The 15,277-nt window shown below is 46.8% G+C and overlaps 1 protein-coding gene across 7 annotated transcripts in view; it reads right to left on the bottom strand.

Annotated features, from left to right (window-relative positions):
* LOC139061306 (calcium-activated chloride channel regulator 1-like) overlaps positions 1 to 15,277 on the bottom strand; it is a 210,257-nt gene that overhangs the window by 69,369 nt on the left and 125,611 nt on the right. For 6 of the 7 annotated variants that reach the window (XM_070541087.1, XM_070541091.1, XM_070541088.1 and 3 more), the window contains 2 exons: positions 3,581 to 3,889; positions 1,320 to 1,538 (listed from right to left, as the gene is read on the bottom strand). In XM_070541087.1, coding sequence (XP_070397188.1) covers positions 1,320 to 1,538; positions 3,581 to 3,889 — 528 coding nt within the window. The remainder of the gene's footprint in view (positions 1 to 1,319; positions 1,539 to 3,580; positions 3,890 to 15,277) is intronic. The other variant, XM_070541093.1, reaches the window with a different exon arrangement.

Genomic DNA, 15,277 nt, shown 5'->3' with positions numbered 1-15,277 from the left:
GCCGCTAAACCAAGGACATCAAGGAGAGCTGGCGTGCAACTTCCGCCCGAACGCACGCGTTCATTTCAACAAACAACGCTGACTGGTCGGAGATGGTATCCAAACCAGCAACGAGGTCGTCGAGCGAAGACGGGCAACGTGCCAACGAGCGCTGCCTGCGTAGCTCCTCGTAGCATTTGCATATAGTGACGATGTCTGTCACTGACTGAAGATTCTTGGCAAGTAATATGTTCTATGCTTTGTTCGCCATCGCCTACACGGCATTCTTGATTTAGACGAACTACGACATCGTCGCATTGACTTTGCAAAGCCCAGTACATCTTCAATGTAACCGGTAAATGATTCACCCGGCTGCGGTTCATGCTCTTGCTAACGCGATTCTGCTCGCAGTTTACGCACAGCAGGGCGACCAAACACAGCCACTAAAGAGGTCTTGAATAAGTACGGATAGCAAGATCAGCCTCGGGGTTGTTTCCAGATGCACCCGCGAGAGAGAAGGGCACGTAGCACAGCTTGGCGGGCTCGTCACATTTGATGTTGGCTCCTAACCTATCATATGTCGTGAGCCAGTTGTCGGCCTCCGTTTCGTCCGCGCCGCTGAAACTGCAAGGTCCCTGTGGCGAGGTACATCGCAGCACATGACCGACTGAGGAGGCCCTGACTGGGATTGAGGAGTGGGCGTTTGCTGCGATGTGTCTTCAGGCATGATTGAGCGTAGGGCACGGGACCGAAGTTCCAGGATTGGCGCTGTAGGCCGAAACGAACTCCATCATTTCTAAAGGTGTTTATTAGCCACTGATGGTTGGGCCGACCGTCGGAGCAGGACACGGACTCTCAGCACAGGCGGCGTTGCCTACTATGGCGTACCCCTTCTTCACTACAGGTAACGTTTTCAAACCTGATAGACTCTGACAATTTGTGTTGCTGTGAACTTCCCGTTAGCATGTGCGAGAGCGAAATCTAGGCTTCCTTGAGCTATATCAAGCTTTCCGGGTTGTGGAGTATAACATAAGTTCTGCATTCATGTTTACACTCAGAACAGTGTGAGAGACGCTAAACAAACTGGGAGCTTAGTTTAAGTAAGAAATTCAAACAGGCATGTCTGAACTGAAATGGTACTCGAACCTCGAATGGGACATTAAAATTTCTATCGGTCTTCTTCTTTTAACTGTACAACACTTATTCACTTTCCAAAGGGCACTGCGCCTACAGTATTACCACGATTGGCAAGTGATGAGCGATGACTTGTAAAAAAAATATATCCGAAGAAAAGTAATCCGCATATTCTATCAATACTGGTTTCTACGGTAAAGCCGTACCATTGCCGGGCTTGGTATGGTGAGTGATTTTTCGCCGTCGCTTTCAACTTCCTCACAGTTGTGACACCTCTTTCCCAAGGGGTCCACAAGCCAGGCCATGAGGGAGTAACTTCCAGCGGATTCACGGATGATGGAAACGATGGTGTTGTTTCCCAGGGCTTCATCAAGAATAAATGTTTCTCGGACAGTTCCGGTGAAGCGCTTCGTTTTGTACATAATCTGCGGAACGAATAAATGCTAGTTCACTTACTCTACAATGTGATGCAAACAGATATATTTGTCAAATAGATGGAAGACTTAGTGGCTAAAAGCGGTACAACGGAGCGGTGGACAGTAGCACTCGCTACAGCCACCTCTGTACAAAGGGATCGGTGATGCCAGCAAGCGAGCAACAATAATAAAAAAGGGCAAATACGTGAGGTAAAAACTTTCTAGAATACAAGTGTGCGTGTACGAGAGCATGTAAGCGTTCATAATGAAAAAAAAAACAATTATTCGTTCGGAAAGAAATGAATTTCTATGGCTTATTTCGGTAGTTACACAATAATCTTCTGCGTTCTCCTAAAGGTGTGTACTGTAGCTGATATTTTTTTTCTGCTAAGTAGTTTCTTCAGGGAATAGTGAACTACCCAATAATTTTTTTCTTGCGGGTGACGAGAACAAGGCATTCCGGGAGGTGTACATGTTAAGATGTTCAGATGTTCTCGCGACGGCTCATGAATACTGCCATTGACACGGTGTAACGCAGAGGACAACATTGGGTACCCAGTCTTTAGAAACATTACAATGTATCTTCAATTATTTCTATCGCCTTGCAAACAGCTTGTCAACGTTTATTAAATAATTGTGAACTCGAATTAACGATAAATTTTCCATTATACTGATACTGCAAACAACACCTTCGTGTTCAGCTTCCTTCTCCGGACGATTGAACTCGAAGGCTTTTAGGCGGCGTTACTCGTTGTGTGCCTCTCGATAACAATGTGTCTACATTTAGCGACAGAAAGCTCGTGTTTACACGATTTATTTTGCTGAACTTGTATAGTTTTGATAGGTTTTCTCTGTTTATATATTTATATATTACTCTCATTTTGTCCTTTGTACGTACCCACTCCGGCAACAGTTCCTACGGGGCTGCAGTATGCTTAAAAGAAATAAAAATGACTTCCTGCAACGTTCCGTGCAGGCGTTTCCATGCGTTCTACACCGAACGCAAGGCGTTCCTGCACCTATCGAGTGTGCGAAGTGTCAGTCTTATATTTATGATCTAGGGATTGATGGGCATAACCTATGTATTCATTTATTTTTATTTATTATGCTTTCAGGACCAAACGCGTTTCAGATGGCAGTGTTTATGAACAATTACCAAAAAACCATGAAAAATACCATGAATTCCTCCTAATTTGCGCCACTTTTTAAAAATATGCAAATGCCCAAATGCCACGTAGAAGGACATGACCAAAGTGACTGTGTTTGCTCTGGCTAGCAGCAAGTCATGCTATTCTATTACGCATAAATCATTATTTCTTATTAATCACCTCGTTCCATATAATATTCAGAGCAAAAGTATTACTGAGAGAGCAGTCGGCGATAGTAAATAACACCCGATCCAGCGTTCCAATCCTCTATACGTGCTGCATAAAAGTTTTTTGCCAATCCGGAAATAAAGCGCATGAAATACGAAAAATTTGCACGTTACTATTCGACAATGCGGATAATCAAAAGTATACCAATATAATGTCTTGCTCACCGATTTGTAATACACCGCTAATTTGCGAGCAGGACTATCGGAAAACGTTCGCAATCATAGTTCCTGTTTCATGTAAATAGTAAAGTACTATGAAATATTTTCGCATGAGAATAACCGGCGCTGTTTACCAAACGCGATGTGTGTTTTCGGTCCAGGTAAATAATTTGAATGTTTAACACTATTCGAATGCTTTGGAAGACGCCAATTATTGGCCGCACTGAAAACATGTGAAGCCAGACATCAGTTTTTGTAGAATGACTAGAATTTCGCTTCCTCTCCTCAGTGCAATGAATATCGGTAAAATTGGTCGAATAAGTGTTTCAAAAGTGCATTTTTCGTGCATTTGAAGTGGTGAATAGAAGGTGGTCCGGAGCCATATCTTTCTGTTCATTCTTCAAACAGCGGCAACGAACTTTGTGGTGGCGAAAAATACTAGGATTTTAAATGGGTGCTTAAACTTGAACTGCCTGTATAAATATTCTTCTATGAGCGCTTCAAAATCCATGCTTACAGGTACAGGCTTTAGGTATCTCTTGCCCACGTTGAACGGATCTGCAAAGGCCATGTAAATGTCGAGTCTGGGATTGTATCCGTCGTTTGGAAAGCACTCGCCGTCAGCAGACTGGGAGATGATCAATCCTGTAGATTCAGCCAGGGTTGTGAGCTCGTTTGTTGCCTTACGAGGAGATAGTTCCGCATCTGCTTTAAATGGTGCTACTTGTAGAGTGAATTCATGATGAACGGCCCTCGTGGCAACCTGGCGTTGAACCATTGGTTCAGTGGCGTTAACATTTGCAGTTTCACTGGTTGTGATGAGCCCCTGAAAGCGATAGGTACCACCGGAAGGATCTTGATTACTGAGCTCTTACCTTTGCTGCATATTACGTGAGCGGACGTTGGTTGCGAATCCAGTCAACGGACACGTCCGCACTTATATTTGCATATCAAATGAGAAATTATGCAGTAATATTGGGAAGAAACATTGACCTCCAAAATACCCTTCTGTTCCTTTAACCAGCAGCTGAAAATTACTCGAACATATATTTTTTTACTAACCTCGCAAGTGTTCTTAACCTCAACTGGTTCTTTGTAATGTCCCAAACCCATAATCCCTGTCTATAGTCTCGTGAAAACGATTACGAACTTCCACGCACAAAATGAAAGACGTACATGAATAATAATCACTTCTCAGTTGCAATTCCTATTTTCGACCGAATATATGCGAACACATGAACTGTGTTCCCGCAGTTGGCGCTGTTACGTCGCTGTCCTGCTGTCGCGGTATCGATGGCGGCGCATGTGTCCTTCACGTGTGGCTGGTGAGGAGGTTGGGAGAAGAGTGCCGTGCGCTTACCTACGAAAATGACAAAGCCGAATGGCACACGCCATCCCACTGCAGTCGCTGGGCAAAGGAGCGAAGTGAGCGTAGGGCTAATCCTTCCTGTGTTTGTGCGCATCGTGAGCGATGGGAGCATTGTGCGCGCAAGCGTTCGTGCGCGTAACGTTGACACGACACGGTCTCAACTCTTGCAGCTTCAAGGTGTGACGCCCGAAAGCGGTTGTCGCCGTTCCTCATTACAAGAGCGCTGCGAATCCCCAAGTCTATAGATACAAGGATAATAAATAGCAATCATTCCTGTGTTACAAGGTATCAACGCATTCATGGCGATGTATCTCGTGCAATGTGTGTCAATGGGTGTACGGACTTCGTCAGGCAGTTGGTCTTTAGCCTTCATACTGAACGGCCGACACATGGCGCAAACATGGGTGCATGTCAAACTGATGCATGTTCCAGCTGCAAAGGAGAAGTTGCTTCCGGTATCAAAACGCATTGCGCCCGCACGTCGACCGCGCTTACCGCTGAAACACCGTCGGAGGAGCTTGCAATTTCTTTCAATTTCTTTCAAGGTTTCGCTTTATCAGCAACATTTTTTTTCAAGCGACAGTGTTTATTTGGCTCTTTCGCTCATCTTCGTGGTAGTCAGTCGTGTTTAGTTGTTAGACATTCACCGCCAATAGAAATATTCCGTCAGAATCGTGACGTGTTAATACGCAAGCAAATTGCCGGACGCGTTTGTTTGCGAAGGCATACCAATGCTGCCCTTCGAGGTGTAGATATTCTCGCGAAGCTGATCTCCGCTGGTGGCCATGCCGCTACAGTCAGCGCACGCATGAAGGATCAGCTGGTATTGCCACACGGTGGTGATAGTGACGTACACAATAGGAAAACTGCAAATGGTGAAACTCACTCATATTGGGCGTACCCGTGCCCTGAAACACAGGCTACACTCAAGGAGCGGCGCCGCGGCGACATGTTCGGCGATCGTCGAAAATCTCACCAGCGGGTCAAGGGCATCCAGTTAAACATCAGTAATTGAAGGTTTCGGAGTAATCGCTGGTGTCCGCATGCATTCCAGAAACTTCTCCAGCATTCGCGTCATTCCATGAAATTGGATTACACAAGGTTCGGTGACAAGAGAGAGCAGATAGAACCATCAATAACTCTCGAGAAACTTCCGATACATGCAGGCGCGTCCTGTACTATGCGGCGGTGAACCATGGTCACTGCATAAAGATAAACTAGTACGCGTGTCAAAACCCCCCTCTTAAAAATACCATCCCCATCCTACAAACATAGGAGAGTGAAACACAAAAGGACGCTTATTAAACAAAAGTGAGAAAACAACAAAGAAACAAAGACCAATGTAACAGTCCAAAAATAGAATGTCCAGAGTTCCGCTCCGCAAAGTCCCAGAGTTCATTAACGCTAAGAGAACGGCTTAAGTCCCCCAACATGGACTATTTCAGGCCATAAGTGGCATCGATGTGATAGTCGAGTGCACCAATGCGTCGGACGATGTTGTCGGGTCAAAAATAGCCGCATAAAAGCTTCTCGCTAAGCCCTTCTCGGTTCATTGGGGTCCAAATACAAACACGGTCGCAAGGCTGGTACATAACCTAGCGTCGTTGAAGGATGAAGTGTCGGCATTCAGTCCCCTGCTACTTCTTGATCCGCAGGCGGGCGAGCTGTCGGGCTTCTTAGGCACGCTGGAGATAGGTTCGTCTCTACATCAGCGACGTCCGGCAGCATGGTGTCGAGAGTCGTCGTCGGGTTCCTTCCGTAAAGCAGCTTGAATGGCGAGATCTGCGCTGTATCTCGCACCGTTGTGCTGTAAGCGAACGCTACGTACGGTCGGACCGCATCTCAGGTCTTGTACTCAACATCGACGTACATTGGTAGCATGTCGGTGAGGGTCCTATCACAGACGCTTCGTAATACCATTCGTATGCTGGTGGTAGGCAGCTGTTCTTCTGCGGCTTGCCCGGCTGTATTGTAGAATGGCTTTTGTGAGATCCGCTGTCAAGGCCGTTGCTACGTCGGTGATGAGGACCCCTTGGGCGCCATTTCTCAGCAGTACGTTCTCGACGAAGAATTTTGCCACTTCAGCTTCGCAACCTTTGGGCAGAGCTTTTGTTTCCGCGAAGCGGATTAGGTATTCAGTCGCCCCGACGATCCATTTATTTCCAGTTCTTGACGTCGGAAGGGGCCCACACCATCCCTATCTGCTGAAATGGCCGGTATTGGGAGGCTCGATTGGTCTTAGTAATAGCGCTGGCCTTGTCAGTAGTGCCTTGCGTCCTCGACAAGCTCAGCATGTCTTCACGTAACGAGCGGCGTCGGAGGTCAGGCGTAGCCAGTAGAACATTTCTTGTATCCTCGATAGCCCTCGGAAGAATCCAAGGTGCCCAGCTGTCAGATCGCTATGTAGGGCGTGCAATACTTCTGGACGCAGCTCTGAGGGAAGAACAAGAAGGTAGTTGGGGCGGACTGGCGAGCAGTTCTTTACGAGTAGGTTGTTTTGTAGTGAGAAAGAGGACAGTCCTCGCTTAAATGCCCTAGGGATAGCATCGGTGTGTCCCTCCTAATACTCTACGAGGCTTTTTAGTTCTCGGTCTGCTCGATGCTGCTCAGCGAAATCTACCGCGATTATTATTCCAAGAAAGGCGTCGTCATGCTCGAAATCCGGCGGCGGCAGGTCAATGGAGGTCCGTGATAGGAGATCGGCATCGGAGTGTTTACCTACGAACATTTATGTGACAGGGATGTGATATTCTTGCAGTTTGAGGCTCTCCTGTGCCAGCTGTCTTGAAGGGTGCTACAAATTTGCTAGCCAACAAAAGAAGTAATGGTCGTTAACGAGTTTGAATGGCCGGCCACATAGGTAAGGGCGAAATTTTGCTGTAGTTTAAGTGGTGGGAAGGCATCGTTTTTTGGTCGCAGAATAATTGCCCTCCATTGTTGACAGCGACCTGCTAGCGTAAGCACCCGTTCAAGTCCGTCTTTCCTTTGGACTAGGACGGCACGGAGGCTTAAGTTACTGGCGTCAGTGTGGGTTTCGATATCGGCGTCCTCGTCGAAGTGCGCAACTACTGGAGATGTCTGCATGCGTCGTTTGAGTTCTTGAAATGCGTCGGACTGCGGCGTTTCCCACTTGAACGCAACATAACATTTGGTTATGTGTGTTATCGGTTCAGTGATGCATGAAAAGTCCTTGACAAAGGGTTTATAGTAGGCACATATGCCAAGGAATCTACGCACTGCCTTCTTGTCCATGGGCGGCTGGAACATTGCGGTGGCAGCTGTCTTGTGCGCGTCAGGGCGGACTGAAGATTCGCTGATGACGTGGCCGAAGAACAGAAGCTTAAGGTAAGTGTAGTGGCAATTTTCCGGCTTCAGAGTGAGGCCTGATGATTTGATTGCCTCTAGTACTGTTGCAAGCCGCCTAAGGTGTTCCTCGAAATAGCCAGCGAAGACGACGACGTCATCCAAGCAATGAAGACAGAGATGTACTCCACCAGAGCCTTAACCGAGTTTCCACGCGAGAGCGTGAAGCTATAAGGCGAAAAGACGATGAAATGAAATGCAGAGCGAAGACATCACCCAGCAGTTGAAAAGCTCGTGGCCTCCTCGTGTAGTATCGTTGAAGAAAAAGGATGGAACCCTACGTTTCAGCATCGATTATGGTTGGGTGAATAAGCTCACGAAGTGCGTTTACACCCTCCCACGGATAAAGGATGCACTAGATCGGCTCTATAGTTCTAAATGCTTTCCGTCGAAGGATATCAAAGCTGGCTACAGGTAAATAGAAGCCGATGAAACCTATCACGAAACGGTAATGTTCATTACGCTGGTTGGCCTCTATAAGTTCAATGTCATGCAATTCGGACTGTGCTCGGCGCCTGCAACGTTGGAGCTAGTGATGGACACGGTGTTAGCAGGGTTGAAGTGGCAGAACTGTCTCGTCTATATAGATGACGTATTTTCATAGCCGGGGATTTCGATGATCACCTTAGGCAGATTGGTGCAGTACTCGAAACAATCGATTAATCAGGGCTGACTCTGATGCTGGAAAAGTGCCGCTTCGCTTACGACTAGCTTTTGGTCGTGGACCTTATCAGCCGCAAATTCGGAGTATGCCATGATCCGCAAAAGGCATCTGCCATTTCTAAATTCTCACAGCCCACCGACAACAAGTATGTGCGCAGATCCCCTAACTTATGTGCCTATTACAAGGGCTCCGTCAAGAACTTTTCGCGCATCGCCAAGCCATTAATTTTCCTCACGAAATCAGGCATTGATTTCAAGTGACAAGCGCCGTAAGTCGAGCCCTTCCAAAAGCTTAAACAACGCGTGCAGTCATCACCATTTCTCGCCCACTTGGACGAAGGCGCTGAAACCGAACTCGTTCGTTTAGTGTGGGTGCCAGGTCACAAAGGTCTATCCTTAAACGAATATGTAGATTCACTCGCAGTAGCATCCCACGAAGTCTAAGCCTCGGAGCTGTCCTAGTCCAAAGGCAAGACGGATTTGAAAGGGTCACTGCTTAGGCTAGTCGCTCGCTGTGGAAAGTTGAAGCCAATTATTCGACTCCTTACGATCCTTTGGCTACCCCGAAATTCCGCCCTTATGTATACGGCAGACCCTTCAATGACCTAAGTGACCACCATGTCTTGTTCGGGCTAGCATATTTAAAAGACCCACAAGGACGCGTTGCACGATGAAGTCTGAGACTTTAGGAATTCGACCTCAGTGTTGTCTACAATTCGAGACGGAAGCCATCTGATGCCGACTGCCTATCACGCGTAACCTTTTACCCACCGGAGGAAGATCGCAAGGGTGACGACGACTTTCTCGGATTAATGAGAGCGGAAGACTTCGCCGAACAGCAACGAGCAGTCCCGGAAATAAAAAGCCGCGTCGAGTATTTCGAAGGCAACACCGACCTTGACCCTACGCTACTTCAGCGTGCTTTGTCTTCATTTTTGCTGCAAAACAACCAAATCGTAAATAAGAACTCACTCCTCCGTGCCAACCACCTTCTTGTTTCCTCAGCACCACATCGTCACGTACTGCGCAACATACAAGACAACCGACCACTGGGCACCTCCCATTATTTCCGATGTTATCGATGATACAGAAAAGGTTGCTGGCTATGCCTGCTCGCCGACGTCGCCGATTATGACAAGAAATGCCGAGACTGTCAGCGACACAAGACACCACCGACAGGGCCAACAGGATTATTACAGCCGCCCGAGCCTCCTTGCCCACCATTTCAGCAGATCAGGAAGGATATGTTGGGACCCTTCCCGCATCAAAATGCAGAAGTAAGTGCATCGTTGTGGCAACGGACTACTCTACCCGCTTCGCTAAAACGAAACTTCTGCTGAAAGGAAGCGCAGCCGTCGTTGCGAAAATTTTTCTTTGAGAACATCCTGCTGCGATATGGTGCCCTAGAAGCCCTCATCCTTGACAAAAGAACGAGCTTTACAGCGGTGCTAAGCCAAGCCATTCCATGACACAGCCACTGAAGCCACAGGAGGACAAATACCTGCCGCCCGCAGACGAATGGTCTTAAGGATCGGCTGAACAAGACCCTGGCCAATCGCAAACATGCTAGCAATGTACGTTGATGTAGAGCGCGAGACGTGGAATGAAGTCCTGCCATACATACCCTTCGCTTGTAACACGGCAGTTCAGCAAACGACTCAAATGACACCGTTCAAGCTGGTTTTAGGATAGAACCCGACGACCACTGTCGACGCACTGATGCCGCAGGTCCCTAGTGAAGAAATCTCGATGTCGCCGCCTATCTCCAGCGCCGCGAAGATCCCCGACAGCTCGCCTGCCTGCTCATCAAGAATCACCAGAGGACCAACAGCCAACGCTACACCCTTCGACGTCGCTACGTCGTGTACCAGCCCGCGGACCATGTTTCGGTATGGACCGCAATACAAGGACGAAAACTTAGCGAGAAGATTTTACGCCGCCATTTGGGACACTACAAGATCATCCGCTGCATTGGCGCACTCGACTATTGGCGCAGCCGAGCTCCGCTGGAGTCTTCCGAAGGGGCTGAGCCACCTCCCCTCCACTCCCGGCGATGCCGAAGCTTACCCCACCCTGCGCCACCTAACACGTCATTGCGAGTTTTGTCACCCACATTATTTGAAGTTTCTTTTCGCCGGCCCGGACCTTCTCGCTTAAAATTTTATTGTGGCTATTAGCTTACTGCATCATTGTTGCAGCAGACATATACAGATTTTAATTTATATTTCTATTTATTTCTCCTAATTCTGACAATAGGAGAACAAGTACATTAGATGTACGAGCGGTGGCTGCCTCATATGGATTTCGTCACATCAACATTGTTTTATATTTTCACTGTACACACTATGCGCATAGACAATATATTTATATGTGTACATAGGACAATCTTTGTTATATAGTTACAGTGAAGGATGTAGCCAATTAACAATTATTTCTAAGGGTAAGTATAGCTTGTTCCAAGAGAGTGAATATGTTGCTGTATGTTCACCTCCCATAAAAACGCATTGTGTACTTTCTTGGCCCTCTAAAATACCGGTAGATTTAGTGACCCTTTCGGCCGTCGTTCATCAAAGGCGTGTTAAATGCACGTGAATGGCATGTGTCTCGGTATCGCTTCTCTTTCCAGTGAGGAAAGCTAATGACTCACTAAAAACACTTCTATTTATTTGCAACATTTATTAGGGAAGGAAACATCGTCACTTGCATGCTGATGCCATAAATGTGTACAGGGTGTCCCGTAGGCGTTAAGAGGTGGGGGTGGGGTGAGGGCGGGGCCCGATCACCCCGTAGAGTTTGCCGGATGGCGCAGAGCACCCTCCCTCAGGCGATGCCGAAGCATTCTCACCTCCCCCCCCCCCCCGCTCTACAACACACCTGAAATGTCACTACCACAGTTTTGTCAGCTACATAATTTGAGGTTTCCTTTCAGGTATCTCGATCTTTTCATTTATTATTTTATTGTGGCTTATAGCTGCTTGCGTCATCGTTGGCGCGGACGTGAACGGCTTTTCATTCCTCATTTCGCTTCGTTTCTGCGAATCCTGACAAGAAGAGGACAGGCGCACTAGAAGCACTAGCAGCGGCTGCCTCATAATATTTACTCACTTCAGCATGGATTGCTTTAAATTTCAACTGTGAAGACCATGTGCGTATAGAGTACATTTGAATACACACGCAGAACAAAGTTTAATATATTTTTCGGAAGAGAAGGAGGTAGACAATTAAAAATTGTTTCTAAATGTACGGAGAACCTATGCTTAGAGAATGAATGTGTTGCTGTATGTTCAGCTCACTTCAATTTGTTTTGCATGCTTCGTCGACCAGCGAAAAAACCTGCAGACTTCAGTGACCCCTTAGGCAGAGTCTTTTGTCAACGGCGCATGGAATGCACGTGAATTATATGTGTTTCAGTATAGCTTGTCTTTCCGTTACGCAACACTAACGACTCAACAAAAAAGTACTTTTCATAATTTGCATTGAATAATAATGAGCACATCGACACTTGCACGCAGAGGTCATAGATATATACAAGGTGTCCCAGTCAAGTATTACCCCGTAAAAATAAGCATTTGCGTTACTCGAAGAAAACCTAGTGCATGTTGCTTCACGTACTGTAGCGTAGCTGCCAGTAGTTCTTTTCATTACTGAGACTTATCTAAGTAATTGTAATAAATTTTCCAACTCAACACGTAATGTCCTAATTATCAAAGTGTCAGTGAGGCATTTGTAGGCACAGGCTATGGTCATCTAATTGCGGTATATTTAGCGACGTACTCATAGCGTACTAGTTTTTGTGAGAATAAGTAAACCACGCGAAATATGAAAAATACCATGGGACTGCGCACCCACCCGCGTCATAAAGCAACGCACTCTAACCATCCCGTCTGAGTTAGCCAGAATGAAATAAATGAAATAGTGAAAAACATCGTGATCGAGCTAGTGCCTTTTGTGCCGCACCTCGGCCGAAGCAACACGTCGCATTTGGTGTTATTTGGAATAAGCTGCGGTTGCTGTTGTCTTAGCGTAGAGAAAGTACACGAACGGTTTTTTTTTTTTTGCCACAACACCTATCACCACAAAAGCGAAATGACAACGTCAGTGCTAATGTTTGAAGGCGTGTTTTGTGTCGCCCCAGTGACCATGCCTTTCTCTAATGACGAGGAGAGATTACCCTTCCCTTGGGAGCTGCTTATGACAGCATGATGAAGGTTGCAAGTACATATCAGTCATGGAATTGTGGTGTTAGAGAAAATGCGTCGACTATCATCAAAAATGATGAAAACCTGAGACAAACCGGCAGATTTAGTAACAGTGGCGAAGGACTCCGTATTGCGTAGTCCTGGCCCACGCATGGATTTTCTAGCATTTGTGGCCTCAAACTCTCATGCTAGCGTGCGGGACGACGCGGCCCAGGCACAAATTTGCAAGTAATCAGTTTGGAGTATTGCAACGACGGCCTTTCTCCCATACCACATCAACCAGCACCAATGCTGGGAAGGTAGGGACTTGTAGAGTCGTCTAGATTTCTCGAATTGGGTGCTCGCGAAAACAGATTAGTCAGCGGAATTTTTAGCAACATGATGTGCCCAGAAAAAGCCAATTTTCACAGAAAGGCCTATGTGAACTTGTATAATTCACGCTATTGGAGGGATTGCAAAGCACACTGGGCTTATCGCAATCGGTACCAATACGAGTGGTCGTTCAATGTGGGGTGCGGAATCCACGCCGGTGCTATAATCGGGCACATATTCTACGATCACACACTGGCTGGATAGGGTTACGTGGACGAAATCCTTGAAGGAGAGGCGGATGAGTTTCTCAGTGAAGTCCCGCTGTCACGTCTTCCACTTCTGTGGTATCATCGAAATGAGCGCCAGCATAAAGCAGCAGCCGAGCGCGAAACTGGCTGGATGCGACTTTTAACGCACAATAGATTAGAAGGCACCAGCCTGAAAATTGGCCGGCTAGGTCACCTGACCTTTGTCCACTCGATTTCTTTCTTTATGATTCTGCGAAAAATCGTGCTTACAGGATCGAGATGGACGTCATATTAGCTCTAGACAACAATAGCGGCTGCCTGCCGTACAATTCGAGCGTTGGTCACCAAGAAAGCTACTGAAGATCTGACAAAGCAAGCTCGGTACTGCGTAGCTGTGGAAGGAGACCTATTCCAACGCGTCTTTTGGGCAGCAGTTGATGTTAAACGGCGCTTACGAATTTACCGATTATAAGGGCACACTGAAATTTGATGTATATTTTTATGTTTTTTCGCAGGCGTCTCGATTGCCAATTCGGCTAATTTCGAAGTGGTTATCTACTTTGTTGAACGCATCAGTTCTGCCTCTTCTCAACTCGTGGGTCGCTTCCCGGTCTGTTTAGTGTGCTTTTATGTGATGCCTTGAACCTGTTTTTGCCGTACTTATACACTCTCGTCAAAGCTAAAACTGTCGCATTAATTTTCCTTTTGTCCGAAGGAAGTTTCTGGCGCGAGATATAGCTCCTCGCGCACTGTGTCGATGCGATGTGAGCAATGCCGGGATTTCGAAACATGACAAGCCTATTACACTGCTGCTCGCGCTTCGCGCGTTGTCAGAGCGGCGCTTCGACCGCGTTATCAAGGGGCTTCTGTTATCAATGTGATCAGTCGGCCTTGAGAGACGGATAAGTTTGACGTGTTGGCCAGCTCAGACCCGGTCGTCCAGACCAGGGCCGTGGAATGGGTCACCCAGGTCGCCGTCAGCCATGAGCTGATGGCCATCTAGCACGGAACCGTCCGCACATGCGTTCTGACGAAAATAAAGCTTATCCATCCATCCATCCATTGACATAGAGAGTACCCAATAGCTTCAAAGCCGCGAAACATGCTTCACCATTATCAAGGTGATGCGCTGAGTCTTCGGGTTTGCGACGGGTAATGCAGTTACTTTCAAACAGCTTCTTTGAGGGCACTGCTTTAGGATGCGCATGAGAACGCAGTCACGTGATAGTTTTCATATTTCATGTGGTTTGTTTGGCAGCAGGGCAAAAATTGCGCGCAATTATTACATGACTGAAAACACAGAAGCTAGACGTCATTTGAGGGTGCCAGGAGGTTCGTACAATTGCCTAATTGACAGTTTTATAGTTACGACAGCACTTCTCGAATTAGGTAATTATTGCATTTGTCAAATTAAATCTCAGGAACGAAAGAATTGCTGGCGGCTACACAACTTTAGTGGAAACAATGTGCACTAGGTTTTCTTGGAGTGAGGCAACAGGCCCTTGTGTAAGTCTGGGTGCATGATAGTCGGCGCACCCTGTATTATTCACTCAGTAACCAAAATGAGGCCAAGCCGGATCCACTCGAAGTAAGAATCCTCAGCAGTCATGCACTTTACTCGGACTGACAGAAAATCAAAAAAATAAAGGAAGAGTCTGCAGTGCCGTTGAAAAAGCGAAGCAGTATTAGTGATAGCGAAGTATACGAACATTTCACTAAGGTAGATTACACCACCGAGGGATACCAGAATCTCCATGGTGGGGGAGAAGGCAAGCATGAAATTGAACTGTGTCCTACTCTGAGGTCTTGTAGATTCACATACAAGCCTGTCACTTCTGTTAACAATGCTTCGAGGTCAAACGAAGTTCCTTCTATGGCAATTATATATATATATATATATATATATATATAGCAAAACTTGTCGGGCCCCAGCTTCTCCCCGTAAAAATGCCAACTTCCCGCCTGTGTCACCGGTCACTACTACGTGACACTATTGACACGTGCGCTTGTTTGTCTTTATCGGGTGACACGTTTCACCACCTAACAGATGTTATCGCACA

This window comes from Dermacentor albipictus, chromosome 6 (genome assembly GCF_038994185.2).
Source record: "Dermacentor albipictus isolate Rhodes 1998 colony chromosome 6, USDA_Dalb.pri_finalv2, whole genome shotgun sequence".
Taxonomy (NCBI): Eukaryota; Metazoa; Arthropoda; class Arachnida; order Ixodida; family Ixodidae; genus Dermacentor; species Dermacentor albipictus.
The sequence above is the reverse complement of the archived record's forward strand: the minus strand, read 5'-3'. Positions and strand labels throughout refer to the sequence as shown.